A 27580-nucleotide genomic window follows, 5' to 3' on the forward strand; every position below is an offset into this window, starting at 1 on the left:
TTTCCTGTCTGTATGTAATATCAAAACCAAACGCAAAAAAATACATATAATAATAATAATAATAATAATAATAATAATGTACACATTAAAAGAACATGAACAAAGTAGAAGAAAAACCTGAATTGACCAAAAGTTTGTTGTAGCTTTTTGTTAACCACCATTATCAGAAGATATTCAACAGCAGATCAGTTCTTTTTACAGCAACAGAATATCATTTATTTTAATAAATCAACCGCATTAAAACCCAAGATTAGAGCGATATTCTGAGCAATGTCATATTTTTCAACCATTGCCGTTAAAATAGCCCTGTAATGTACAAATTCTCCAAGTGTATATCGTGCTGCACGACAATATGCGTTAATGATCATACGTACAGAAAAAAATCTAAACATACCTTGCAGTCATACAATTCAAAATGACAGTTGACACTAAACCAATGGAAAGACGATCAAGTCAGCCGAATTCAAATGTACAGAAACGCGAGACAGTATTTACAACCAGCGTTCTGAAACAAGAGTTGTGCTTCAGAATGTAAGAGCTGTGGGTATTGTAATACACGGTTTGTACCCTGCCAGATACAGTAACCTACCATACATGTCACATTTACAGTAACCTACCAGACATGTCACATTTACAGTAACCTACCAGACATGTCACATTTACAGTAACCTACCAAACATGTCACATTTACAGTAACCTACCATACATGTCATATATACAGTAACCTACCATACATGTGACATTTACAGTAACCTACCATACATGTGACATTTACAGTAACCTACCATACATGTGACATTTACAGTAACCTACCATGCATGTCACATTTACAGTAACCTACCAGACATGTCACATTTACAGTAACCTACCAGACATGTCACATTTACAGTAACCTACCATACATGTCACATTTACAGTAACATACCATACATGTCACATTTACAGTAACATACCATACATGTCACATTTACAGTAACATACTTGTCACATTTACAGTAACCTACCATACATGTCACATTTACAGTAACTGTACGCGGTTACTCTGTACTGTATATCTTTCAACATCCTTAACAGCAATGGTGTGGAATTTCAGGAGATAAAAAACATGTTATAAATATGGATAAAGTAGAAACTTCAACACACTCTATACTTAATCATTAAAATGAATAATTTCAATTCATTTCTAAAATGTCTTGTTTTCAAATATCAGGTTTAGAGCATTGGATTGGAACCCGATATTCACACCATGCACGCACATTAAGTACCGTACAATGCAACTCCAGTAGCGTAAGGCCGTAGCTCTAATCCAACTCAACTCCAGTAGCGTAAGGCCGTAGCTCTAATCCAACTCAACTCCAGTAGCGTAAAGCCGTAGCTCTAATCCAACTCAACTCCAGTAGCGTAAGGCCGTAGCTCTAATCCAACTCAACTCCAGTAGCGTAAGGCCGTAGCTCTAATCCAACTCAACTCCAGTAGCGTAAAGCCGTAGCTCTAATCCAACTCAACTCCAGTAGCGTAAGGCCGTAGCTCTAATCCAACTCAACTCCAGTAGCGTAAAGCCGTAGCTCTAATCCAACTCAACTCCAGTAGCGTAACGCCGTAGCTCTAATCCAACTCAGCTTTCAAATAGAGTTATCTTCCAACGATGCAGAAAGAGGTGAGTCTCTGACACAGGTACTGTAGGTGTCACATTGGGTCAGTGTGAGGATTTAGGTGACAAGATACAGGGTAAACTGACGGATACCTACAGGGTAAACTGACGGATACCTACAGGGTAAACTGACGGATACCTACAGGGTAAACTGACGGATACCTACAGGGTAAACTGACGGATACCTACAGGGTAAACTGACGGATACCTACAGGGTAAACTGAGAGGATACCTACAGGGTAAACTGACCGATACCTACAGGGTAAACTGAGAGGATACCTACAGGGTACACTGAGAGGATACCTACAGGGTAAACTGACGGATACCTACAGGGTAAACTGACGGATACCTACAGAGTACACTGATGGATACCTACAGGGTACACTGAGAGGATACCTACAGGGTACACTGAGAGGATACCTACAGGGTAAACTGACGGATACATACAGGGTACACTGAGAGGATACCTACAGGGTACACTGAGAGGATACCTACAGGGTAAACTGATGGATACCTACAGGGTACACTGACGGATACCTACAGGGTAAACTGACGGATACCTACAGGGTAAACTGACCGATACCTACAGGGTAAACTGACCGATACCTACAGGGTAAACTGACGGATACCTACAGGGTAAACTGACGGATACCTACAGGGTACACTGATGGATACCTACAGGGTAAACTGACGGATACCTACAGGGTAAACTGACGGATACCTACAGGGTAAACTGAGAGGATACCTACAGGGTAAACTGACGGATACCTACAGGGTACACTGATGGATACCTACAGGGTAAACTGAGAGGATACCTACAGGGTAAACTGACCGATACCTACAGGGTACACTGAGAGGATACCTACAGGGTAAACTGACGGATACCTACAGGGTAAACTGACGGATACCTACAGGGTAAACTGACCGATACCTACAGGGTAAACTGATGGATACCTACAGGGTAAACTGACCGATACCTACAGGGTAAACTGACGGATACCTACAGGGTACACTGATGGATACCTACGGGGTACACTGAGAGGATACCTACAGGGTACACTGAGAGGATACCTACGGGGTACACTGAGAGGATACCTACAGGGTAAACTGAGAGGATACCTACAGGGTAAACTGACCGATACCTACAGGGTACACTGAGAGGATACCTACAGGGTAAACTGACCGATACCTACAGGGTAAACTGACGGATACCTACAGGGTAAACTGACCGATACCTACAGGGTAAACTGACCGATACCTACAGGGTAAACTGACGGATACCTACAGGGTAAACTGACCGATACCTACAGGGTAAACTGACCGATACCTACAGGGTAAACTGACCGATACCTACAGGGTAAACTGACCGATACCTACAGGGTAAACTGAGAGGATACCTACAGGGTAAACTGGGAGGATACCTACAGGGTAAACTGACCGATACCTACAGGGTAAACTGAGAGGATACCTACAGGGTAAACTGGGAGGATACCTACAGGGTAAACTGACGGATACCTACAGGGTAAACTGACCGATACCTACAGGGTAAACTGATGGATACCTACAGGGTAAACTGACCGATACCTACAGGGTAAACTGACGGATACCTACAGGGTACACTGATGGATACCTACGGGGTACACTGAGAGGATACCTACAGGGTACACTGAGAGGATACCTACGGGGTACACTGAGAGGATACCTACAGGGTAAACTGACGGATACCTACAGGGTACACTGAGAGGATACCTACGGGGTACACTGAGAGGATACCTACAGGGTAAACTGAGAGGATACCTACAGGGTAAACTGACCGATACCTACAGGGTACACTGAGAGGATACCTACAGGGTAAACTGACCGATACCTACAGGGTAAACTGACGGATACCTACAGGGTAAACTGACCGATACCTACAGGGTAAACTGACCGATACCTACAGGGTAAACTGACGGATACCTACAGGGTAAACTGACCGATACCTACAGGGTAAACTGACCGATACCTACAGGGTAAACTGACCGATACCTACAGGGTAAACTGACCGATACCTACAGGGTAAACTGAGAGGATACCTACAGGGTAAACTGGGAGGATACCTACAGGGTAAACTGACCGATACCTACAGGGTAAACTGAGAGGATACCTACAGGGTAAACTGGGAGGATACCTACAGGGTAAACTGATGGATACCTACAGGGTAAACTGACGGATACATACAGGGTAAACTGAGAGGATACCTACAGGGTAAACTGAGAGGATACCTACAGGGTAAACTGAGAGGATACCTATAGGGTACACTGACGGATACCTACAGGGTAAACTGAGAGGATACCTATAGGGTACACTGACGGATACCTACAGGGTAAACTGACCGATACCTTGACATAAAATAAGGTTGGTTCAAATAAGAGGTAAAGGTTTTAAAGGCAAAGTGACAATTTAATTTTATTCATAAAATAATCACATTTTAAGAGAGAAAAATATAAAACTTTTGCTGTAGTGAAGTCTGATTGAGCTGATTGTACACAAACGGCAGTTGATTATAAACAACAGCAGTTATACTAGTATACAACACTGAGTGTACAAAACATTAGGAACACCTGCTCTTTACATGACATAGACTGACGAGGTGAATCCAGGTGAAATCTATGATCCTTATTGATGTCACTTGTTAAATCCACTTCAATCAGTGTAGATGAAGGGGAGGAGACCGGTTGAAGAAGGACTTTTTAAGCCTTTGAAACATGGATTGTGTGTGTTTGCCATTCAGAGGGTGAATAGGCAAGACAACAGATTTAAGTCCCTTTGAACAGGGTATGGTAGTAGGTGCCACGCGCACCAGTTTGTGTCAAGAACTGCAACGCTGCTGGGTTTTTCACTCTCAACAGTTTCCCGTGTGTATCAAGAATGGTCCACCACCCAAAGGACATCCAGCCAACTTGACACAACTGTGGGAAAGCATTGGAGTCAACATGGGCCAGCATCCCTGTGGAACGCTTTCCACACCTTGTAGAGATATTCCAAGATGCCACCATAAAGACACTCTCTTATCCTCCTGTAAAACACACTATATTAGCCTCTCGTCTTCCTGTATAAAACACTATAATAGTCTAATATCCTCCTGTATAAACCACTATAATAGTCTAATATCCTCCTGTATAAAACACTATACTAGTCTCTCTTGTCCTCCTGTATAAAAACACTATAATAGTCTAATATCATCCTGTATAAGACACTATAATAGCCTCTTGTCCTCCTGTATAAAACACTATAATAGTCTAATATCCTCCTGTATAAAACACTATAATAGTGTCTTGTCCTCCTGTATAAGACACTATAATAGTATCTCGTCCTCCTGTATAAGACACCATAATAGCCCCTTGTCCTCCTGTATGAAACACTATAATAAAAGAAAGAATGCCTCATACTCCACGATCTGGTTTTGACACTCTATTTGACATTCCGGACCTAATTGCAGTCTGCTTTAACAAAATAACCACTTGGCAATGTCTGTCCGTTTCATCAGAATATGTCATGATAATAACATTTCAGCCACCGTAGCTATATGTATAGTTCTCTGAGATATGTCTGTTGTATGTCTGTCGTACAAAAGTCCTGGATTATATATTATGTCACCTCGAGCTGACATTCGTGTTCTACGAGGTACGTCTGGTTCTTCATATTAGTTCTATATGTCTGTTGTGTGTCTGTCATACAGAGGTCCGCGGTTTCCTGATGACCAGCTGCACGGGGCCTTCGCTCACGGCCTTGATGATGCTCCAGGCGTCGTAATGCATGAGGCCCTGCAGCGAGCGTCCGTTGACCTCCAGTACCTCGTCCCCCACGTCCACCACCCTCGACAGCTCCGCAGCACCACCTAGAGGAGGTTGGGTTCATTATGATCAGACGTTATAATGGGTCATAAATGGCCATGACAAGTATTACAACGCATTATACCTGTATCATAATGCATTATAACACTATCATAATGCATTATAACTATCATAATGCATTATAACTGTATCACTGAGTACTTAAATGTTGGATCTATAAAACCTTGTTGTAATAGATAGTGTAGGATTCATGTAACCCAATCCAGCTGTCTACACAGGATCTCTCCCCTACATGTAACCCAACCCAGCTGTCTACACAGGATCTCTCCTCTACATGTAACCCAACCCAGCTGTCTACGCAGGATCTCTCCTCTACATGTAACCCAACCCAGCTGTCTACGCAGGATCTCTCCTCTACATGTAACCCAACCCAGCTGTCTACGCAGGATCTCTCCTCTACATGTAACCCAACCCAGCTGTCTACACAGGATCTCTCCTCTCCTCTACATGTAACCCAACCCAGCTGTCTACGCAGGATCTCTCCTCTACATGTAACCCAACTCAGCTGTCTACGCAGGATCTCTCCTCTCCTCTTTTCTCTCCTCTCCTCCTCTCCCCCTTCTCTCCCTCTCCTCTCCTCCTCTCCCCCTCCTCTCCTCCTACTCTCCTCTTCTCCTCCTCTCCCTCTCCTCTCCTCCTCTCCTCTTTTCTCCCCTCTCCTCTCTTCTCCCCCTCCTCTCCCTCTCCTCTTTTCTCTCCTCTCTTCTCCCCCTCCTCTCCTCTCTTCTCCCCCTCCTCTCCTCTCCTCCTCCTCTCTTCTCCCCCTCCTCTCCTCTTTTCTCTCCTCTCCTCTCCTCCTCTCCTCTCCTCTCCTCTTTTCTCTCCTCTCCTCTCCTCTCCTCTTCCTCTCCTCTCCTCTTCCCCTCCTCTCTTCATTGGAAAGTCTGTATTGGCAGACAAACTCACGGACCGTGTCTGTTTTGACTGCCATGCTGGGGAAATGCCCCCTCTGGTGGCCACACTGCCATACCACCATAGGAATAAAGACCAAGGTATTGGGTGTGTGTATACTTACGTTCCTGCGTGTGTGTGTTCCTTTGTGTGTGTGTGTGTTGGCTGACCTTTGAAGACTCGTTTAACGTTGAGGGGTAGGTCTCCGTGTGCCGAGGCTTTGCCCCCCTCCAGACTGAAGCCCAGACCAGCTGACGTCTTCAGCAGCTCCACCCTCAGAGCCCCGTCAGGACCCACCTCCACCACTATGGGAACACACAGAGGCACAGTGAGCACCCAGTCCCGCAGGAATCATGTCAGCTCTATACAAATAGCGCTTTGGTTTTAGGAACTGAAGCCACTGCCTGTTCACCCCGTTACCATCCAGAAGGCGAGGTCAAGTACAGGTGCATCAAAGGTGGGACCGAGAGACTGAAAAACAGCTTCTATCTCAAGACCATCAGACTATTAAACAGCCACCACTAACATTGAGTGGCTGCTGCCAACACACTGACACTGACACTGACTCAACTCCAGCCACTTTAATAATGGAAATTGATGAAAAATATATCACTAGCCACTTTAAACAATGCTACTTAATATAATGTTTACATACCCTACATTACTCATCTCATATGTATATGTATATACTGTACTCTATATCATCTACTGTATCCTTATGTAATACATGTATCACTAGCCACTTTAAACTATGCCACTTTGTTTACATACCCTACATTACTCATCTCATATGTATATACTGTACTCGATACCATCTACTGCATCTTGCCTATGCCGCTCTGTACCATCACTCATTCATATATCTTTATGTACATATTCTTTATCCCCTTACACTTGTGTCTATAAGGTAGTAGTTTTGGAATTGTTAGTTAGATTACTTGTTGGTTATTACTGCATTGTCGGAACTAGAAGCACAAGCATTTCGCTACACTCGCATTAACATCTGCTAACCATGTGACCATTAACATCTGCTAACCATGTGTATGTGACAAATACAATGTGATTTGAAGTGTGGTTATGAAACAAAAAACATTTTCTGATAATGGTTAATGAGAAAATGAGTGTTGATTAACGTCTCTATCAAACATGGTTATTGATACAGTATTATACAACGGGTGGGTCTAATGTTGAATGCTGATTGGTTAACATCTATATCAAACAAAATGGCAGAGAAGTTCATTACTTCTCTGTTTGCAGGACAACCGTCCTCTAAATCAAATCAAATCAAAGTTTATTGGTCGCGTATATAGATTTGCAGATGTTATTTCAGGTGCAGCGTAGTGCTTGTGTTTCTAGCACCAACAGTGCAGTATTACCTAATGCTTGTGTTTCTGGCTCCAACAGTACAGTAATACCTAATGCTTGTGTTTCTAGCACCAACAGTGCAGTATTACCTAATGCTTGTGTTTCTAGCTCCAACAGTACAGTAATACCTAATGCTTGTGTTTCTAGCTCCAACAGTACAGTAATACCTAATGCTTGTGTTTCTGGCTCCAACAGTGCAGTAATACCTAATGCTTGTGTTTCTAGCTCCAACAGTACAGTAATACCTAATGCTTGTGTTTCTAGCTCCAACAGTACAGTAATACCTAATGCTTGTGTTTCTGGCTCCAACAGTGCAGTAATATCTAATGCTTGTGTTTCTAGCTCCAACAGTACAGTAATACCTAATGCTTGTGTTTCTGGCTCCAACAGTACAGTAATATCTAATGCTTGTGTTTCTAGCTCCATCAGTACAGTAATACCTAATGCTTGTGTTTCTAGCTCCAACAGTGCAGTAATACTTAATGCTTGTGTTTGTAGCTCCAACAGTACAGTAATACCTAATGCTTGTGTTTCTAGCTCCAACAGTGCAGTAATACCTAATGCTTGTGTTTCTAGCTCCAACAGTACAGTAATACCTAATGCTTGTGTTTCTAGCTCCAACAGTACAGTAATACCTAATGCTTGTGTTTCTGGCTCCAACAGTGCAGTAATACCTAATGCTTGTGTTTCTAGCTCCAACAGTGCAGTATTACCTAATGCTTGTGTTTCTAGCTCCAACAGTACAGTAATACCTAATGCTTGTGTTTCTAGCTCCAACAGTACAGTAATACCTAATGCTTGTGTTTCTAGCTCCAACAGTACAGTAATACCTAATGCTTGTGTTTCTAGATTCCAACAGTGCAGTAATACCTAATGCTTGTGTTTCTAGCTCCAACAGTACAGTAATACCTAATGCTTGTGTTTCTGGCTCCAACAGTGCAGTAATACCTAAAGCTTGTGTTTCTAGCTCCAACAGTACAGTAATATCTAATGCTTGTGTTTCTAGCTCCAACAGTACAGTAATACCTAATGCTTGTGTTTCTGGCTCCAACAGTGCAGTAATACCTAATGCTTGTGTTTCTAGCTCCAACAGTGCAGTATTACCTAATGCTTGTGTTTCTAGCTCCAACAGTACAGTAATACCTAATGCTTGTGTTTCTAGCTCCAACAGTACAGTAATACCTAATGCTTGTGTTTCTAGCTCCAACAGTACAGTAATACCTAATGCTTGTGTTTCTAGATTCCAACAGTGCAGTAATACCTAATGCTTGTGTTTCTAGCTCCAACAGTACAGTAATACCTAATGCTTGTGTTTCTGGCTCCAACAGTGCAGTAATACCTAAAGCTTGTGTTTCTAGCTCCAACAGTACAGTAATATCTAATGCTTGTGTTTCTAGCTCCAACAGTACAGTAATACCTAATGCTTGTGTTTCTGGCTCCAACAGTGCAGTAATACCTAATGCTTGTGTTTCTAGCTCCAACAGTACAGTAATACCAAATGCTTGTGTTTCTAGCTCCAACAGTACAGTAATACCTAATGCTTGTGTTTGTAGCTCCAACAGTGCAGTAATACCTAATGCTTGTGTTTGTAGCTCCAACAGTGCAGTAATACCTAATGCTTGTGTTTGTAGCTCCATCAGTACAGTATTACCTAATGCTTGTGTTTCTGGCTCCAACAGTACAGTAATACCGAATGCTTGTGTTTCTAGCTCCAACAGTGCAGTATTACCTAATGCTTGTGTTTCTAGCTCCAACAGTGCAGTAATACCAAATGCTTGTGTTGCTAGCTCCAACAGTGCAGTAATACCTAATGCTTGTGTTTGTAGCTCCAACAGTGCAGTAATACCTAATGCTTGTGTTTCTAGCTCCAACAGTGCAGTAATACCTAATGCTTGTGTTTCTAGCTCCAACAGTGCAGTAATACCAAATGCTTGTGCTGCTAGCTCCAACAGTGCAGTAATACCTAATGCTTGTGTTTGTAGCTCCAACAGTGCAGTAATACCTAATGCTTGTGTTTGTAGCTCCAACAGTACAATAATACCTAATGCTTGTGTGTCTAGCTCCAACAGTACAGTAATACCTAATGCTTGTGTTTCTAGCTCCAATAGTGCAGTAATACCTAATGCTTGTGTTTCTAGCTCCAATAGTGCAGTAATACCTAATGCTTGTGTTTCTAGCTCCAACAGTGCAGTAATACCTAATGCTTGTGTTTGTAGCTCCAACAGTGCAGTAATACCTAATGCTTGTGTTTGTAGCTCCAACAGTGCAGTAATACCTAATGCTTGTGTTTCTAGCTCCAACAGTGCAGTAATACCTAATGCTTGTGTTTCTAGCTCCAACAGTGCAGTAATACCTAATGATTGTGTTTCTAGCTCCAACAGTGCAGTATTACCTAATGCTTGTGTTTGTAGCTCCAACAGTACAGTAATACCTAATGCTTGTGTTTGTAGCTTCCAACAGTACAGTAATACCTAATGCTTGTGTTTCTAGCTCCAACAGTACAGTAATACCTAATGCTTGTGTTTGTAGCTCCAACAGTACAGTAATACCTAATGCTTGTGTTTCTGGCTCCAACAGTGCAGTAATACCTAATGCTTGTGTTTCTGGCTCCAACAGTGCAGTACTACCTAATGCTTGTGTTTCTAGCTCCAACAGTACAGTAATACCAAATGCTTGTGTTTCTAGCTCCAACAGTACAGTAATACCTAATGCTTGTGTTTGTAGCTCCAACAGTGCAGTAATACCTAATGCTTGTGTTTGTAGCTCCAACAGTGCAGTAATACCTAATGCTTGTGTTTCTAGCTCCAACAGTGCAGTATTACCTAATGCTTGTGTGTCTAGCTCCAACAGTACAGTAATACCTAATGCTTGTGTTTCTAGCTCCATCAGTACAGTAATACCTAATGCTTGTGTTTGTAGCTCCAACAGTGCAGTAATACCTAATGCTTGTGTTTGTAGCTCCAACAGTACAGTAATACCTAATGCTTGTGTTTCTAGCTCCAACAGTACAGTAATACCTAATGCTTGTGTTTCTAGATTCCAACAGTGCAGTAATACCTAATGCTTGTGTTTCTAGCTCCAACAGTACAGTAATACCTAATGCTTGTGTTTCTGGCTCCAACAGTGCAGTAATTCCTAAAGCTTGTGTTTCTAGCTCCAACAGTACAGTAATATCTAATGCTTGTGTTTGTAGCTTCCAACAGTACAGTAATACCTAATGCTTGTGTTTCTAGCTCCAACAGTGCAGTAATACATAATGCTTGTGTTTCTGGCTCCAACAGTGCAGTAATACCTAATGCTTGTGTTTCTGGCTCCAACAGTGCAGTAATACCTAATGCTTGTGTTTCTAGCTCCAACAGTACAGTAATACCAAATGCTTGTGTTTCTAGCTCCAACAGTACAGTAATACCTAATGCTTGTGTTTGTAGCTCCAACAGTGCAGTAATACCTAATGCTTGTGTTTGTAGCTCCAACAGTGCAGTAATACCTAATGCTTGTGTTTCTAGCTCCAACAGTACAGTAATATCTAATGCTTGTGTTTCTAGCTCCAACAGTACAGTAATACCTAATGCTTGTGTTTCTGGCTCCAACAGTGCAGTAATACCTAATGCTTGTGTTTCTAGCTCCAACATTACAGTAATACCAAATGCTTGTGTTTCTAGCTCCAACAGTACAGTAATACCTAATGCTTGTGTTTGTAGCTCCAACAGTGCAGTAATACCTAATGCTTGTGTTTGTAGCTCCAACAGTGCAGTAATACCTAATGCTTGTGTTTCTAGCTCCAACAGTACAGTAATATCTAATGCTTGTGTTTCTAGATTCCAACAGTACAGTAATACCTAATGCTTGTGTTTCTAGATTCCAACAGTACAGTAATACCTAATGCTTGTGTTTCTAGCTCCAACAGTGCAGTAATACCTATGCTTGTGTTTCTGGCTCCAACAGTGCAGTAATACCTAATGCTTGTGTTTCTAGCTCCAACAGTGCAGTAATACCTAATGCTTGTGTTTCTAGCTCCAACAGTACAGTAATACCTAATGCTTGTGTTTCTAGCTCCAACAGTGCAGTAATACCTAATGCTTGTGTTTCTGGCTCCAACAGTACAGTAATACCTAATGCTTGTGTTTCTAGCTCCAACAGTACAGTAATACCTAATGCTTGTGTTTCTAGCTCCAACAGTGCAGTAATACCTAGCAATACAAAAACAATGCACACATAATCCATGAAGTAAAAATAAAGAATGAAAGAAATATCAGAACAAGCAATGTCAGAGTCCGGCATACAGTGCATTCAGAAGGTTTTCAGACTCCTTGACTTTTTCCACATGTTGTTACATTACAGCCTTATTCTAAAATGGACGACATTTTTTTTTAAATGCTCAGCAATCTACAAACAATACCCCATAATTACAAAACGAAAACAAGTTTAAATTTTATTAATTGAAATTTGCTGAGACACAAAATTGAACTCAGGTGCATCCTGTTTCCATTGATCATCCTTGAGATGTTTCTACAACTTGATTGGAGTCAACCTGTGGTAAATTCAATTGATTGGACATGATTTGGAAAGGCACACACCTGTCTATATAAGGTCCCACAGCTGACAGAGCATGTCAGAGCAAAAACCAAAGGTCAATGAGGTCAAAGGAATTGTCCGTAGAGCTCAGAGACACAGATCTGGGGAAGGGTACCAAAACATTTCTGCAGCATTGAAGGTCCCCAAGAACACAGTGGCCTCCATCATTCTTAAATTGAAGAAGTTTGGAAACACCAAGACTCTCCCTAGAACTGGCTGCCCGGCAAAATCGGGGAAGAAGGACCTTGGTCAGAGTGGTGACCAAGAACCCGACGGTCACTCTGACGGAGCTCCAGAGTTCATCTGTGGAGATGGGAGAACCTTCCAGAAGGACAACCATTTTCGCAGCACTCCACCAATCAGGACTTAATGGTAGAGTGGCCAGACGGAAGCCACTACTCAGTAAAAGGCCCGCTTGGAGTTTGCTAAAAAGCACCTAAAGGACTCTCAGACCATGAGAAACAAGATTCTCTGGTCTGATGAAACCAAGATTGAACTCTTTGGCTTGAATGCCAAGCGTCACGTCTAGAGGAAACCTGGCACCATTCCCTACGGTGAAGCATGGTGGTGGCAGCATCATGCTGTGGGGATGGTTTACAGCGGTAGGGACTGAGAGACTAGTCAGGATCAAGGGAAAGATGAACGGAGCAGAGAACAGAGAGATCCAGAGCACACAGGACCTCAGACTGGGGCAAAGGTTCACTTTCCAACAAGACAATGACCATAAGTACACAGCCAAGACTACGCAGGAGTGGCTTCGAGACAAGTCTCTGAATGTCCTTGAAAGGCCCAGCCAGAGACCAGACATTAACCCAATCTAACAACTCTGGGGAGACCTGAAAATAGCTGTGCAGCGACGCTCCCCATTCCAACCCGACAGAGCTTGAGTGGATCTGCAGAGAAGAAAGGTAGAAACTCCCAAATACAGGTGTGCCAAGCTTGTAGCGTCATACTCAATAAAAAAATTAGTAGAGAGAATGATTTATTTCAGCTTTGGAAGACCCATTTGTGACCAAGCTTTAACATCCTGTCTGATGTCTTGAGATGTTGCTTCAATATATCTGCACAGAAAGATACCATGATTAATGTAAATGTAATTGTTTGTATGTAACGTAATGTATGTTATGTATGTTATGTATGTTATGTATGTTATGTATGTAATGTATGTTATGTCATTGGGTGTCAGTTGTTTAGTGAACTCTGCCATGGCGTGCTGTAGCACTAGGCAGAAACATTACTAGACCAATTCACTCCTCTCTTTCTAAATATGCTATTAAATCTAAACTTGTTCGTTTTCTTTGTTTAAGACTTAAAAATTGGTCTTATGATGTGATTAATGGCATTACACGGACTTAGAACAACCATACCGAGAGTAAACAAGTCCTACTAGATCTAAAACCAGGAAAAAAATAAAACGGACACAACGTAATTCTGGAAAATATAATGTTATGAGCCCCTTGAGAGTTGTTTATTAACCATTAGTTGGCAGAAAAACACATCTCCTGTACACCAAGGACTCAGGGAAGAGTTGCAGTGTATAGGAGAAGAATGTGCCTATTTGAAAGCTACAAAAAAAAATGTGCAGATCACTCCGGCTTTGCAGTATGTTAACGTTTCCTATCCTGTACCTCCCAGTCCCATAACAGATCTAGTCGTCTCAGGCCGGTTCTCTCTGCATCCCAGGGAGTAGCTTCTTCCGGTGTGGTGGGCCAGGTCATGTTGTCTCGGGGACATCTGTCCTTCACTGTCCTTCCCCCTGCGAATAACCACCAGGACCTGAGAGGACAGTCTAGCCTGGTGGAGACAGGACACGGCTTCTACGTGGGACGTCCCCTCCAAGCTGCTGCCGTTGATGGACAGGATACTGTCCCCCCGCTGAATGGTTCCTTCCAGGCCGGCCACGCCTTTAGAGAACACCCGATGGACCTGCCCCAAACAGAGGTAAGTGGGAGAGTTAAGAAGTGAAGTTAAATCCCAAATCAACTCCTAGCCTACTGTTATACTAATGTTATACTACTGTAATACTACTGTTATACTACTGTTATCTTCTTATGGCTGGGGGGCAGTATTGAGTAGCTTGGATGAATAAGTTGCCCAAAGTAAACGGCCTGCTCCTCAGTCTCAGCTGCTAATGTATGCATAATATTATTAGTATTGGATAGAAAACATTCTAAAGTTTCTAAAACTGTTTGAATGATGTCTGTGAGTATAACAGAACTCATATGGCAGGCAAAATCCTGAGGAGAAATCAAAACAGGAAGTGAGAAATCTGAGCTTTGTATGTATTCACCAGAGTCCCCAATGAAATTGTTGTGGGAATGAATGAGAGCAGAATGTATCAGGTGTCTATCAAGCAGCCATTTTCTGATCACGCTTACACAAAGGAATACTCCGGTTGGAACTTTATTGAAGCTATATGTTAAAAACATCCTAATGATTGATTCTGTACTTAGTTTTAAATGTTTTTTTGACCTGTAATATAACTCTTTGACGTTTTTGTCCGATGTAACGCTGACCAGAATTAGCGTTTGGATATGTATACTAACAAAAGAAGGTATTTGGACATAAATAACGGATATTATCGAACAAATCAAACATTTATTGTGGACCTGGGACTCCTGGAGTGCTTTCTGATGTAGATCATCAAAGGTAAGTGAATTTTTATCATGTAATGTCTTGTTTATGTTGACGCCATCGTTGCGGCTATTGTGATTTTTACTTCTGAGCGCCGTCTCAGATTATTGCATGGGTTACTTTTTCCAGTAAAGTTTTTAAAAAATCTGACACAGCGGTTGCATTACGGAGAGGTATATCTATAATTCCATGTGTATAACTCATATTATCATCTACATTTATGATGAGTATTTCTGTTGAATTGATGTGGCTATGCAAAATCACTGGATGTTTTTGGAACTAGTGAATCTAACGCGCCAATGTAAACTCAGATTTTCATAAATATTAACTTTATCAAACAAAACATGCATGTTTTGTGTAACATGAAGTCCTATGAGTGTCATCTGATGAAGGTGATCAAAGGTTAGTGATTAATTTTATCTCTATTTGTGGTTTTTGTGACTCTTGTCTGGAAAATCTTTGGCTGGAAAAACGGCTGTGTTTTTCTGTGGCTATGTGGTGACCTAACATAATCGTTTGAGGTGCTTTTGCTGTAAAGCATATTTGAAAATCGGACACTGTGGTGGGATTAACAACCAGAATAGCTTTAAAATGGTATGAGATACTTTGAGGAGTTTTAACAATGAGATTTTTGATGTTTTGAAATTGGCGCCCTGCACTTTCACTGGCTAGTGTCATATCGCTCCCGTTAACGGGATTGTAGCCATAAGAAGTTAGAAGTTATACTACTGTAATACTACTGTAATACTACTGTTATACTACTGCTGTAATACTGCTGTAATACTACTGCTGTAATACTACTATTATACTACTGTTATACTACTGTTATACTACTGTAATACTACTGCTGTAATACCACTGTAATACTACTGCTGTAATACTACTGTTATACTACTGTAATACTACTGTTATACTACTAGTATACTACTGTTATACTACTGTAATACTACTGTTATACTACTGTAATACTACTGTTATACTACTGTAATACTACTGTAATACTACTGCTGTAATACTACTGTTATACTACTGTAATACTACTGTTATACTACTGTTATACTACTGTAATGCTACTGTAATAATACTGTAATTATACTGTTATACTACTGGTATACTACTGGTATACTACTGGTATACTACTGTTATACTACTGGTATACTACTGTAATACTACTGTTATACTACTGTAATACTACTGGTATACTACTTTTATACTACTGTTATACTACTGGTATACTACTGGTATACTACTGGTATACTACTGGTATACTACTTACAGTTATGGACTTCTGCTCAAGGTCCATTCCACCAGCGATGCTGAAACCAAGTCCGGATCCCTCTTCTTTAGAGAAGACTACAAAGTGGGTATCATCTTTATCCTAGGTGGGGGGGGGGGGGCAGAAACAACACACACAATGTGAATCTTTCAAGACAAGGATGAAAATACTTCAACAATGTCTCAGACATTATATCCCTGACACTCCTCTCCTCTAGCCTGGTGCTGTCTTAACAACTAATATATATATTATTTTTTCACCTTTATTTAACCAGGTAGGCAAGTTGAGAACAAGTTCTCATTTACAATTGCGACCTGGCCAAGATAAAGCAAAGCAGCTCGACACATACAACAACACAGAGTTACACATGGAGTAAAACAAACATACAGTCAATAATACAGTAGAAAAATAAGTCTATATACAATGTGAGCAAATGAGGTGAGATAAGGGAGGTAAAGGCAAAAAAAGGCCATGGTGGCAAAGTAAATACAATATAGCAAGTAAAACACTGGAATGGTAGATATGCAGTGGAAGAACGTGCAAAGTAGAAATAGAAATAATGGGGTGCAAATGAGCAAAATAAATAAATAAATACAGTAGGGGAAGCGGTAGTTGTTTGGGCTAAATTATAGATGGGCTATGTACAGGTGCAGTAATATGTGAGCTGCTCTGACAGCTGGTGCTTAAAGCTAGTGAGGGAGATAAGTGTTTCCAGTTTCAGAGATTTTTGTAGTTCGTTCCAGTCATTGGCAGCAGAGAACTGGAAGGAGAGGCGGCCAAATGAGGAATTGGCTTTGGGGGTGACCAGAGAGATATACCTGCTGGAGTGTGTGCTGCAGGTGGGTGCTGCTATGGTGACCAGCGAGCTGAAATAAGGGGGGACTTTACCTAGCAGGGTCTTGTAGATGACCTGGAGCCAGTGGGTTTGGCGACGAGTATGAAGCGAGGGCCAGCCAACGAGAGCGTACAGGTCGCAGTGGTGGGTAGTATATGGGGCTTTGGTGACGAAACGGATGGCACTGTGATAGACTGCATCCAATTTATTGAGTAGGGTATTGGAAGCTATTTTGTAAATGACATCGCCGAAGTTGAGGATCGGTAGGATGGTGAGTTTTACGAGGGTAGGTTTGGCAGCATGAGTGAAGGATGCTTTGTTGCGAAATTGGAAGCCAATTCTAGATTTAACTTTGGATTGGAGATGTTTGATGTGAGTCTGGAAGGAGAGTTTACAGTCTAACCAGACACCTAGGTATTTGTAGTTGTCCACATATTCTAAGTCAGAACCGTCCAGAGTAGTGATGCTGGACGGGCGGGCAGGTGCAGGCAGCGATCGGTTGAAGAGCATGCATTTAGTTTTACTTGTATTTAAGAGCAGTTGGAGGCCACGGAAGGAGAGTTGTATGGCATTGAAGCTCGTCTGGAGGTTTGTTAACACAGTGTCCAAAGAAGGGCCAGAAGTATACAGAATGGTGTCGTCTGCGTAGAGGTGGATCAGAGACTCACCAGCAGCAAGAGCGACATCATTGATGTATACAGAGAAGAGAGTCGGCCCAAGAATTGAACCCTGTGGCACCCCCATAGAGACTGCCAGAGGCCCGGACAAAAGGCCCTCCGATTTGACACAATTAACTCTATCAGAGAAGTAGTTGGTGAACCAGGCGAGGCAATCATTTGAGAAACCAAGGCTATCGAGTCTGCCGATGAGGATGTGGTGATTGACAGAGTCGAAAGCCTTGGCCAGGTCAATGATTACGGCTGCACAGCATTGTTTCTTATTGATGGCGGTTACGATATCGTTTAGGAACTTGAGCGTGGCGGAGGTGCACCCATGACCAGCTCTGAAACCAGATTGCATAGCGGAGAAGGTGCGGTGGGATTCAAAATGGTCGGTTATCTGTTTGTTGACTTGGCTTTCGAAAGACCTCAGAAAGGCAGGGTAGGATAGATATAGGTCTGTAGCAGTTTGGTTCAAGAGTGTCCCCCCTTTGAAGAGGGGGATGACCGCAGCTGCTTTCCAATCTTTGGGAATCTCAGACGACACAAAAGAGAGGTTGAACAGGCTAGTAATAGGGGTGGCAACAATAGAGTTTCCTATCTTCAGTGCAGTGGGCAGCTGGGAGATGTTCTTATTCTCCATGGACTTTACAGTGTCCAATAACTTTTTTGAGTTTGTGTTGCAGGAAGCAAATTTCTGCTTGAAAAAGCTAGCCTTGGCTTTTCTAACTGCCTGTGTATGTTGGTTTCTAACTTCCCTGAAAAGTTGCATATCACGGGAGCTGTTCGATGCTAATGCAGAACACCACAAGTTGTTTTTGTGTTGGTTAAGGGCAGTCAGATCTGGAGAGAACCAAGGGCTATATCTGTTCCTGGTTCTACATTTCTTGAATGGGGCATGCTTATTTAAGACGGTGAGAAAGGCATTTTTTTTAAAATAACCAGGCATCCTCTACTGACGGGATGAGGTCAATATCCTTCCAGGATTCCAGTATATGGTCAATGTCACGCCAAATACTGTTGGAAAGAGGGCACAAAGGGATGTAGGACCATGCTACCTTTCCTCAACCGAATATCTGAAGTGTTTAGTCATTTGTGCTATTGTGTTAATTTCCCAGAATCCTTTATTATCTAAACTCCTCCCCTGTTAACCCTGAACAACCGGATCCCTGAACAACCGGATCCCCTGAACTACCGGATTCCCTGAACTACCTGATCCCCTGAACTACCTGATCCCCTGAACTACCTGATCCTCTGAACTACCAGATCCCCTGAACTACCTGATCCACTGAACTACCTGATCCCCTGAACTACCTGATCCCATGAACAACTGGATTCCCTGAAGTACCTGATCCCCTGAACTACCTGATCCCCTGAACTACCTGATCCCCTGAACTACCGGATCTCCTGAACTACCTGATCCCCTGAACTACCTGATCCCCTGAACTACCGGATCCCCTGAACTACCTGATCCCCTGAACTACATGATCCCTGAACTATCTGATCCCCTGAACTATCTGATCCCCTGAACTACCGAATCCCCTGAACTACCGGATCCCCTGAACTACCGGATCCCCTGAACTACCTGATCCCCTGAACTACATGATCCCCTGAACTATCTGATCCCCTGAACTATCTGATCCCCTGAACTACCTGATCCCCTGAACTACCGGATCTCCTGAACTACCTGATCCCCTGAACTACCTGATCCCCTGAACTACCGGATCTCCTGAACTACCGGATCTCCTGAACTACCTGATCTTCTGAACTACCTGATCTCCTGAACTACATGATCCCCCGAACTACCTGATCCCCTGAACTACCTGATCCCCTGAACTACCGGATCTCCTGAACTACCTGATCTCCTGAACTACCTGATCCCCTGAACTACCTGATCCCCTGAACTACCTGATCCCCTGAACTACCTGATCCACTGAACTACCTGATCCCCTGAACTACATGATCCCCTGAACTACCGGATCCTCTGAACTACATGATCCCCTGAACTACATGATCCCCTGAACTACCGGATCTCCTGAACTACCTGATCTTCTGAACTACCTGATCCCCTGAACTACCTGATCCCCTGAACTACCTGATCCCCTGAACTACCTGATCCCCTGAACTACCGGATCCCCTGAACTACCGGATCTCCTGAACTACCTGATCCCCTGAACTACCTGATCCCCTGAACTACCGGATCTCCTGAACTACATGATCCCCTGAACTACCTGATCCCCTGAACTACCTGATCCCCTGAACTACCTGATCCCCTGAACTACTGGATCTCCTGAACTACCTGATCCCCTGAACTACCTGATCCACTGAACTACCTGATCCCCTGAACTACCTGATCCCCTGAACTACATAATCCCTTGTTTACCCTGAACTACCTGCTCCCTTGTTTACCCTGAACTACATGCTCCCTTGTTTACCCTGAACTACCTGCTCCCTTGTTTACCCTGAACTACCTGCTCCCTTGTTTACCCTGAACTACCAGATCCCTTGTTTACCCTGAACTACCTGATAAATGGACCTGAGAACTGAGAGATCCTGGTGTTCTTAGACACTCCACTGAGAAGCACTCCATCCCACACCAGCAACCCTCCAATATGTTTCACTAATGGAGCCAACAGATGCAGCTACAGACAGACTCTCTGGTTACCTCAGAGAGAGACTTGGCTTCCTTCAGCAGGGCCAACATGTGTTTGTGTGTTAGTCCTAAGAGATAAAAAAATAAATACAATGTTGGGGGGGATTCTTTTTTTTCATTATCCAATTGGAAGTTAGTCTTGTCCCATCGCTGCAACTCCCGTGCATCCTCTGAAACACAATCCAGCCAAGCCACACAGCTTCTTGACACAACGCCTGCTTAACCCGGAAGCCAGCCGCACCAATGTGTCGGAGGAAACACTGTACACCTAGTCCGGCCCACCACAGGAGTCGCTAGTGTGCATTGGGACAGGAACATCCCTGCCGACCAAACCCTCCCTTAACCAGGACAACTCAGGCCAATTGTGCACCGCTCCATGGGTCTCCCTGTCGCGGCCAGCTACGACCGAGCCTGGACTCAAACCAGGATTTCTAGTGACACAGCTAGCACTGTGATGCAATGTCTTAGACCACTGGGCCACTCGGGAGGGCAGGTGGGATTATTGACAACTACTTCCGTTTTTTGGTGAGTTCTAGAGAGAAATCAAATCATTCACAATAGAAATGAGTAGTTTTCATTAGGCAAATACTCAACCTAGTTCAGCGCAGAAAACGTGGTAATTAACTACAATGACCATGATCCATGGCACTTGTTCATTAACGGCCCAGGATAGAAGCGGATACACACAGACCACATGAGAGAGGAATCAACACAACACAAGAGAGGGATAGGGACAGTTGATGAGGTAGCTACTAAAACGATTTGGTCAGACAGCTCTGCAGCATAGCTAGTAGCCTAGCTAAATAGGATCAATCAATGGGGAGCACAGACATAACATTACATGGTTGTCTGGCTGGCTGGCCGGCTGCTACTGCCTCAGCAGAGATGAGATGATGACTTTAAGGAATTAAATAATGAAGTAATAAACCCAACTGAAATATTTTATTAAAGTAATATCAATAAATGATGGACACGCCCCCACAGAAATGGGCCTTCCGCATCTGCAGTGGAAGGTGGCAGAGCTACAGCAGTGTTTATCAGACCAGGGGACATTCCATCTGCAGTGGAAGGTGGCAGAGCTATAGCAGTGTTTATCAGACCAGGGGACATTCTATCTGCAGTGGAAGGTGGCAGAGCTATAGCAGTGTTTATCAGACCAGGGGACATTCCATCTGCAGTGGAAGGTGGCAGAGCTATAGCAGTGTTTGTCAGGCCAGGGGACATTCCATCTGCGGTGGAAGGTGGCAGAGCTATAGCAGTGTTTGTCAGGCCAGGGGACATTCCATCTGCGGTGGAAGGTGGCACAGCTATAGCAGTGTTTATCAGACCAGGGGACATTCCATCTGCGGTGGAAGGTGGCAGAGCTACAGCAGTGTCTATCAGACCAGGGGACATTCCATCTGCAGTGGAAGGTGGCAGAGCTATATCAGTGTTTGTCAGGCCATGGGACATTCCATCTGCAGTGGAAGGTGGCAGAGCTATAGCAGTGTTTGTCAGACCAGGGGACATTCCATCTGCAGTGGAAGGTGGCAGAGCTATAGCAGTGTTTGTAAGGCCATGGGACATTCCAAAAATCTGTCTTTTCATGACAACGTTTAGCTCTAAGTGTCACGGCAAATGGCAAATGATTGGTTGCAATTTCAGTTTAATTCACCAGAAATGACAAAACAAATCATACAACAAAAATCCTTATTATTATTATTATGTATCACATCCGACCATGATTGGGAGTCCCATAGGGCGGCGCACAATTGGCCCAGCGTTTCTCTCCCTCTAAAAACAGAAATAAATGTTTTGGCCTTTATTCAGATTACAATTGCTCACTTTCGTTTAATTTTTAAAATAAAAATTACATCAAAAATATTGTTATATATTATCAAGTGGATGGCACAGTCATATAGCCCCTGCAACTACATAAAGCTGAGTGACTCAGTCATATAGCCTCAGCACCTAAATAAATCTGAGTGACTCAGTCATATAGCCCAGCACCTACATAAATCTGAGTGACTCAGTCATATAGCCCAGCACCTACATAAAGCTGAGTGACTCAATCATGTAGCCCAGCACCTACTTAAAGCTGAGTCACTCAATCATATAGCCAGGCACCTACATAAAGCTGAGTCACTCAATCATATAGCCCGACACCTACATAAAGCTGAGTGACTCACTCATTCATGGCTTTGGATCAAAATAGTACCAAAATTATTTCTGATAGTCTTTAATAAAGACATATTTTGGTTATCCTGACCTGGACAACATGTACAGTATAATAATATCCCATTATGGGCTGGTAGCAGGACAATATACCTTTACCAACACCTCTCTGTATTTTGATACTTTGTGGATGGGGCCTCCCCAGTGGATGGGGTCTCCCCAGTGGCGCAGCTGTCTAAGTCACCGCAATGCAAAATGCGTTGCTACAGATGCAGGTTTGATACCCGTGCCGGCTGAGTCACATCATATTTTTCGATATACTGTAGGCCTACCATAGGCGACATGAGTCTCGTTAGTGTTGAGTAATGTGCTGTTAAAAGTGGTGTCGGTCTCATTTATTTAAAGAGCATATTGAAGTTAGAAGCAACAGGATTCGAAGCAAAAGCTTACAACTATTTTAGCACCGTTTCACACTGCTTTGAGACAAGCATGGGGACTGGTCTTGATAAATTAATGGGGACTTGTCTTGATAAATCAATGGGGACTGGTCTTGATAAATCAATGGGGACTGGTCTTGATAAATGAATTAGATGTTTTATTTTCACTTAATCTCCATTTGGGTATTGGTTAGACTACAGTTATACAATTAGGGTGTAGAAATGTTATTCCCTTAGTGTAACTTATATTTAACTAGGCAAGTCAGTTAAGAACAAATTCTTATTTACAAGGACAGCCTACTCCTTCCTCCCCGTCAAGGAATTGAACCCCAGTCTCCCGCGTGCCCGGACATCACGGGGATTCTTTGGCTAAATATCCCAGTACTGTAGCCTACTCCCGACCGTCACGTTGTACAGCGCCATATTTTCCATTCCATCCTAACGGAAACCCAGAGGGTTTTTCGTTGTTCTTGGAATAGAAACACCATAATATTAGTCAAATTAATCAAGCAAAATTTCTTAAAATCAGTTCTTACAAAAAAACGTTTTAAATTCTCTAGTACAGCCACTATTGAAGACTATCAAATGCTTCTCAAAGACGCCCTCTGGTGGTCAAACTAGCACTAACTAGCAATAATGGTACCAGTGGTTGGCACTTAAATAACGTGCCATAGAATTCTGCGGCACTACGCAAGCTGTGCTGCAGTACGCTGCAACTTTTAAAGGTCGAACCACTGTAGGCTAGGTTGTAGCAACATCATGATGGGTATAGGAAAAATGCATGTATCATTAACAGCCTAAACCTATAGATGTTACATTGAACTGGGTGAATGGATTATGAAGGGAGGAGATACTGGTGGTCAGGGGGGAGAGACAGGTGGTCAGGGAGGAGAGACAGCTGGTCAGGGAGGAGAGACAGGGAGGAGAGAGTTAAGAGAAAGGGCCCTGTCAGCATCATATGGGATTTCTTTGAGAAAGCATGAAGGGAAACTTCAATATGCAGTGTGTAAAACTGAGTGTATGGCTGAGTGTATAGCTGAGTGTATGGCTGAGTGCATGGCTGAGTGTATGGCTGACTTAATGGCTGACTTAATAGCTGACTTAATGGCTGACTTTATGGCTGACTTTATGGCTGAGTGTATGGCTGACTTTATGGCTAACTTTATGGCTGAGTGTATGGCTGAGAGTATGGCTGACTTTATGGCTGACTTTATGGCTGAGTGTATGACTGAGTGCATGGCTGACTTTATGGCTGAATTTATGGCTGACTTTATGGCTGAGTGTATGACTGAGTGCATGGCTGACTTTATGGATGACTTTATGGCTGAGTGTATGGCTGAGTGTATGGCTGAATGTATGGCTGAATGTATGGCTGAATGTATGGCTGAGTGTATGGCTGGGTGTATGGCTGGGTGTATGGCTGAGTGTATGGCTGGGTGTATGGCTGGGTGTATGGCTGAGTGTATGGCAGGGAACAAATCATTAGACAAAGTTGTGTGTGTGTTGGTGTGTGTTACCGGTTACCTCAGAGAGAGCCTTGGCCTCCTGTAGCAGTGCCAACACGTCTGTCTTGGTGGTCACGGAGGCCAGGACCGCCTGCAGCTTACTCTGCTCCACCGGAGAGCCAGCCAGCACTGTCAAACTGCAGAGGAAACAGACCATTCCAATATGGGCTGTGACCTACTGCTTTACTCGTGTGTCTGTGTGTGTGTGAGTGAGTGCGTCTGTCTCTGTGTGTGAGTGTGCGTGTGTCTCTGTGTGTCTGTCTGTCTACAACCTTTGGAGGATTTACGTATTGTATATTTGAATCCTATTGTAGAAATAGTATAGACAGGGTTGGTGTTCGCACTTACCTGATGGACCAGTTCTGAATATCTGCCTGCTGACAGTTGGTTTTCCTCTGAATGGGGTCCAGGCTGGCCCCGGTATCCGCCCAGCTGGCCCTGGTCGGGTGCATCCCGGTGGGGTTAGGAGGCGGGGAACAGCCCCCTGTTTGGTTCTGAACGACCTCTGTGGGCCTGGCTGGGTGTATCTCCAGCGCCGTCTTAATGGTGGCGTTGGTCCCTGGGTCGCTGGAGAAGTCATCGGTGCAGAGCTTGTCCAGGTCGGGCATGCTAAGGGCCCTGAGCTCCCTCAGTCTGGACCGGGACAGGTTGGCATGACCTCGGGCCTGGCGACTCCGCATCACCGGAGGCGTCTGAGGGGTTAGGGTTACAACTCCTGGGGAGATTCTGGGACTTTCTCCATCTCCAAGTTGGTCCTGGATATGTCCGAGGGGAGCTTCGCTAGTGCTGCAGCTTTGCGTCAACAGGTCAAAGTTTGTGAGGGTCAGGCTCGACGGTGACTTGCGAAGCTGAGGCGACATTGGGGTCAAGGGGGTTAATGCGTTGAAGTTGTCGATGCACGAACTGAAGCTCCTTCGTAGCGAACGACAGTCTATGGAGCTTACCGATCCAGACATGTAGCCAGACAGTCTCCGGTTGAGAGGCGGCTTCAACGTTGCTGTCAGAGCATAGGACTGAGCAAAGGACTGGATGTCGATGCATTTGAGCACTGGCTTGTCGAAGCTGGCCAGGTTCTCAAAGGACTTGATCCTCTGGCGGACAGAGAAGGGGTTTGGGTCCCCTGAGACGCTGTTGTCTGTGGAGAAACTACGACGCTCCATCGCCTTCAGTTTGGACTTGTTTGCTTTGAGGCTCTCAGTTTCATCCGTCTCTGTTATACTACAGTTCATGTGAGAGATGTCTATGGGACCATTGCTCATAGGCAAAGGAACCCCATCTACGGATTCTAGGACTATTGAGTTCACTGCTGATTCACTGGTAGTGTTGTTGACTTTTTCAAGATTACACACCGAGCCAGGGGTTGCAGGGGTTCCTGACCATAGACTGGTCTCTACTGGATTTCCATTGACCTGATCCTTGTGTTGAGTAACATTTTTGGTATGAGGAATTGAGTAATCGTTTGAATACACAACTTCCTTTGGTGCCAGAACTGGTGTAGGCGTGGAGGAGGGAGATGAGGATGAGAGTCGCACCTCGATGAAGGTCCTCTGGGTAGTTTGGACTGGCTCTGGTCGTTCTTTTGACTTGGCCACCACCAAAATCCCTTGCTCCACCTCTTTGTGTAGACGTTGCTCCTCTACCTTCATCTTGGTAGTTGATTGTGATTGGCTGATTGGTTCTGGCGTAGTAGTGGTTGTGGGGTTGTCCTGGCCTCCATCTGTTATGGGTGTGGCAGGGCTACTACTACTGCTGCTCCGGTCTTGCTGTTTACTTTTTAGGCTGCTGGTTACGGCTGCCTTTCTGGTAAGCAGAGGGGAATCCACGTTCCTGGTTTGCAGTGGGGAGCCCACCTTCTTGGCTTGCAGTTTGGGGGACTGGAGCGGAGAAGTGTTGTTGGCTTTCCTCAGAACCGACGGACTTTCTGCTCTGGCTGGTTTTGGGGAAAGTTGCTCCTGGGGTTTGGTTTTACTCTTGATGTTGAGCCCCTTCATTTTGGGTGCAGTGCTGCTGGTCTTCTGGACTTTGTCATTGACTCTGAGCCTGCTGCTACTGCTGGATAGAGGACTGTCTGTTGAAATGTTGTTGACTGATTTGGGACCGGATGTCCTGAGAGAGGGACTATTAGGGTTATTCTGGACCAACCTGAGGTCCAGGGATGTTAAGGGAACTTTCTCTCTCTCCCTGTCTCTTGTTGTTAGCGATGTTGACGAGGGAACTTTCTCTCTCTCCCTGTCTCTTGTTGTTAGCGATGTTGACGAGGGAACTTTCTCTCTCTCACTGTCTCTTGTTGTTAGCGATGTTGACAAGGGAACTTTCTCTCTCTCACTGTCTCTTGTTGTTGGCGATATTGACGAGGGAACGTTCTCTCTCTCCCTGTCTCTTGTTGTTAGCGATGTTGACGAGGGAACTTTCTCTCTCTCCCTGTCTCTTGTTGTTAGCGATGTTGACGAGGGAACTTTCTCTCTCTCACTGTCTCTTGTTGTTAGCGATGTTTTACTGTCTCTTGCGATATTGACGAAGGAACTTTCTCTCTCTCCCTGTCTCTTGTTGTTAGCGATGTTGACGAGGGAACTTTCTCTCTCTCCCTGTCTCTTGTTGTTAGCGATGTTGACGAGGGAACTTTCTCTCTCTCACTGTCTCTTGTTGTTAGCGATGTTGACGAGGGAACTTTCTCTCTCTCCCTGTCTCTTGTTGTTGGCGATGTTGACGAGGGAACCTTCTCTCTATCACTGTCTCTTGTTGTTAGCGATGTTGACGAGGGAACTTTCTCTCTCTCCCTGTCTCTTGTTGTTGGCGATGTCGACGAGGGAACTTTCTCTCTCTCCCTGTCTCTTGTTGTTAGCGATATTGACAAGGGAACTTTCTCTCTCTCCCTGTCTCTTGTTGTTAGCGATATTGACGAGGGAACTTTCTCTTTCTCACTGTCTCTTGTTGTTAGCGATGTTGACGAGGGAACTTTCTCTCTCTCACTGTCTCTTGTTGTTAGCGATGTTGATGAGGGAACTTTCTCTCTCTCACTGTCTCTTGTTGTTAGCGATGTTGATGAGGG

The 27580-nt window shown here is 43.8% G+C and overlaps 1 protein-coding gene across 1 annotated transcript in view; it reads right to left on the bottom strand.

Moving 5' to 3' along the window:
- Positions 1-4943: 4943 nt before the first annotated feature.
- LOC139396414 (PDZ domain-containing protein 2-like) overlaps positions 4944-27580 on the bottom strand; it is a gene marked incomplete at its 5' end in the record, with an annotated part of 39991 nt that continues 17354 nt past the window's right edge. The window contains 7 exons of the mRNA XM_071143452.1: positions 4944-5531; positions 6609-6743; positions 14007-14304; positions 16289-16390; positions 24551-24668; positions 24880-26551; positions 26630-26733. Coding sequence (XP_070999553.1) covers positions 5365-5531; positions 6609-6743; positions 14007-14304; positions 16289-16390; positions 24551-24668; positions 24880-26551; positions 26630-26733 — 2596 coding nt within the window. The remainder of the gene's footprint in view (positions 5532-6608; positions 6744-14006; positions 14305-16288; positions 16391-24550; positions 24669-24879; positions 26552-26629; positions 26734-27580) is intronic.

This window comes from Oncorhynchus clarkii, unplaced genomic scaffold (genome assembly GCF_045791955.1).
Source record: "Oncorhynchus clarkii lewisi isolate Uvic-CL-2024 unplaced genomic scaffold, UVic_Ocla_1.0 unplaced_contig_9663_pilon_pilon, whole genome shotgun sequence".
Taxonomy (NCBI): Eukaryota; Metazoa; Chordata; class Actinopteri; order Salmoniformes; family Salmonidae; genus Oncorhynchus; species Oncorhynchus clarkii.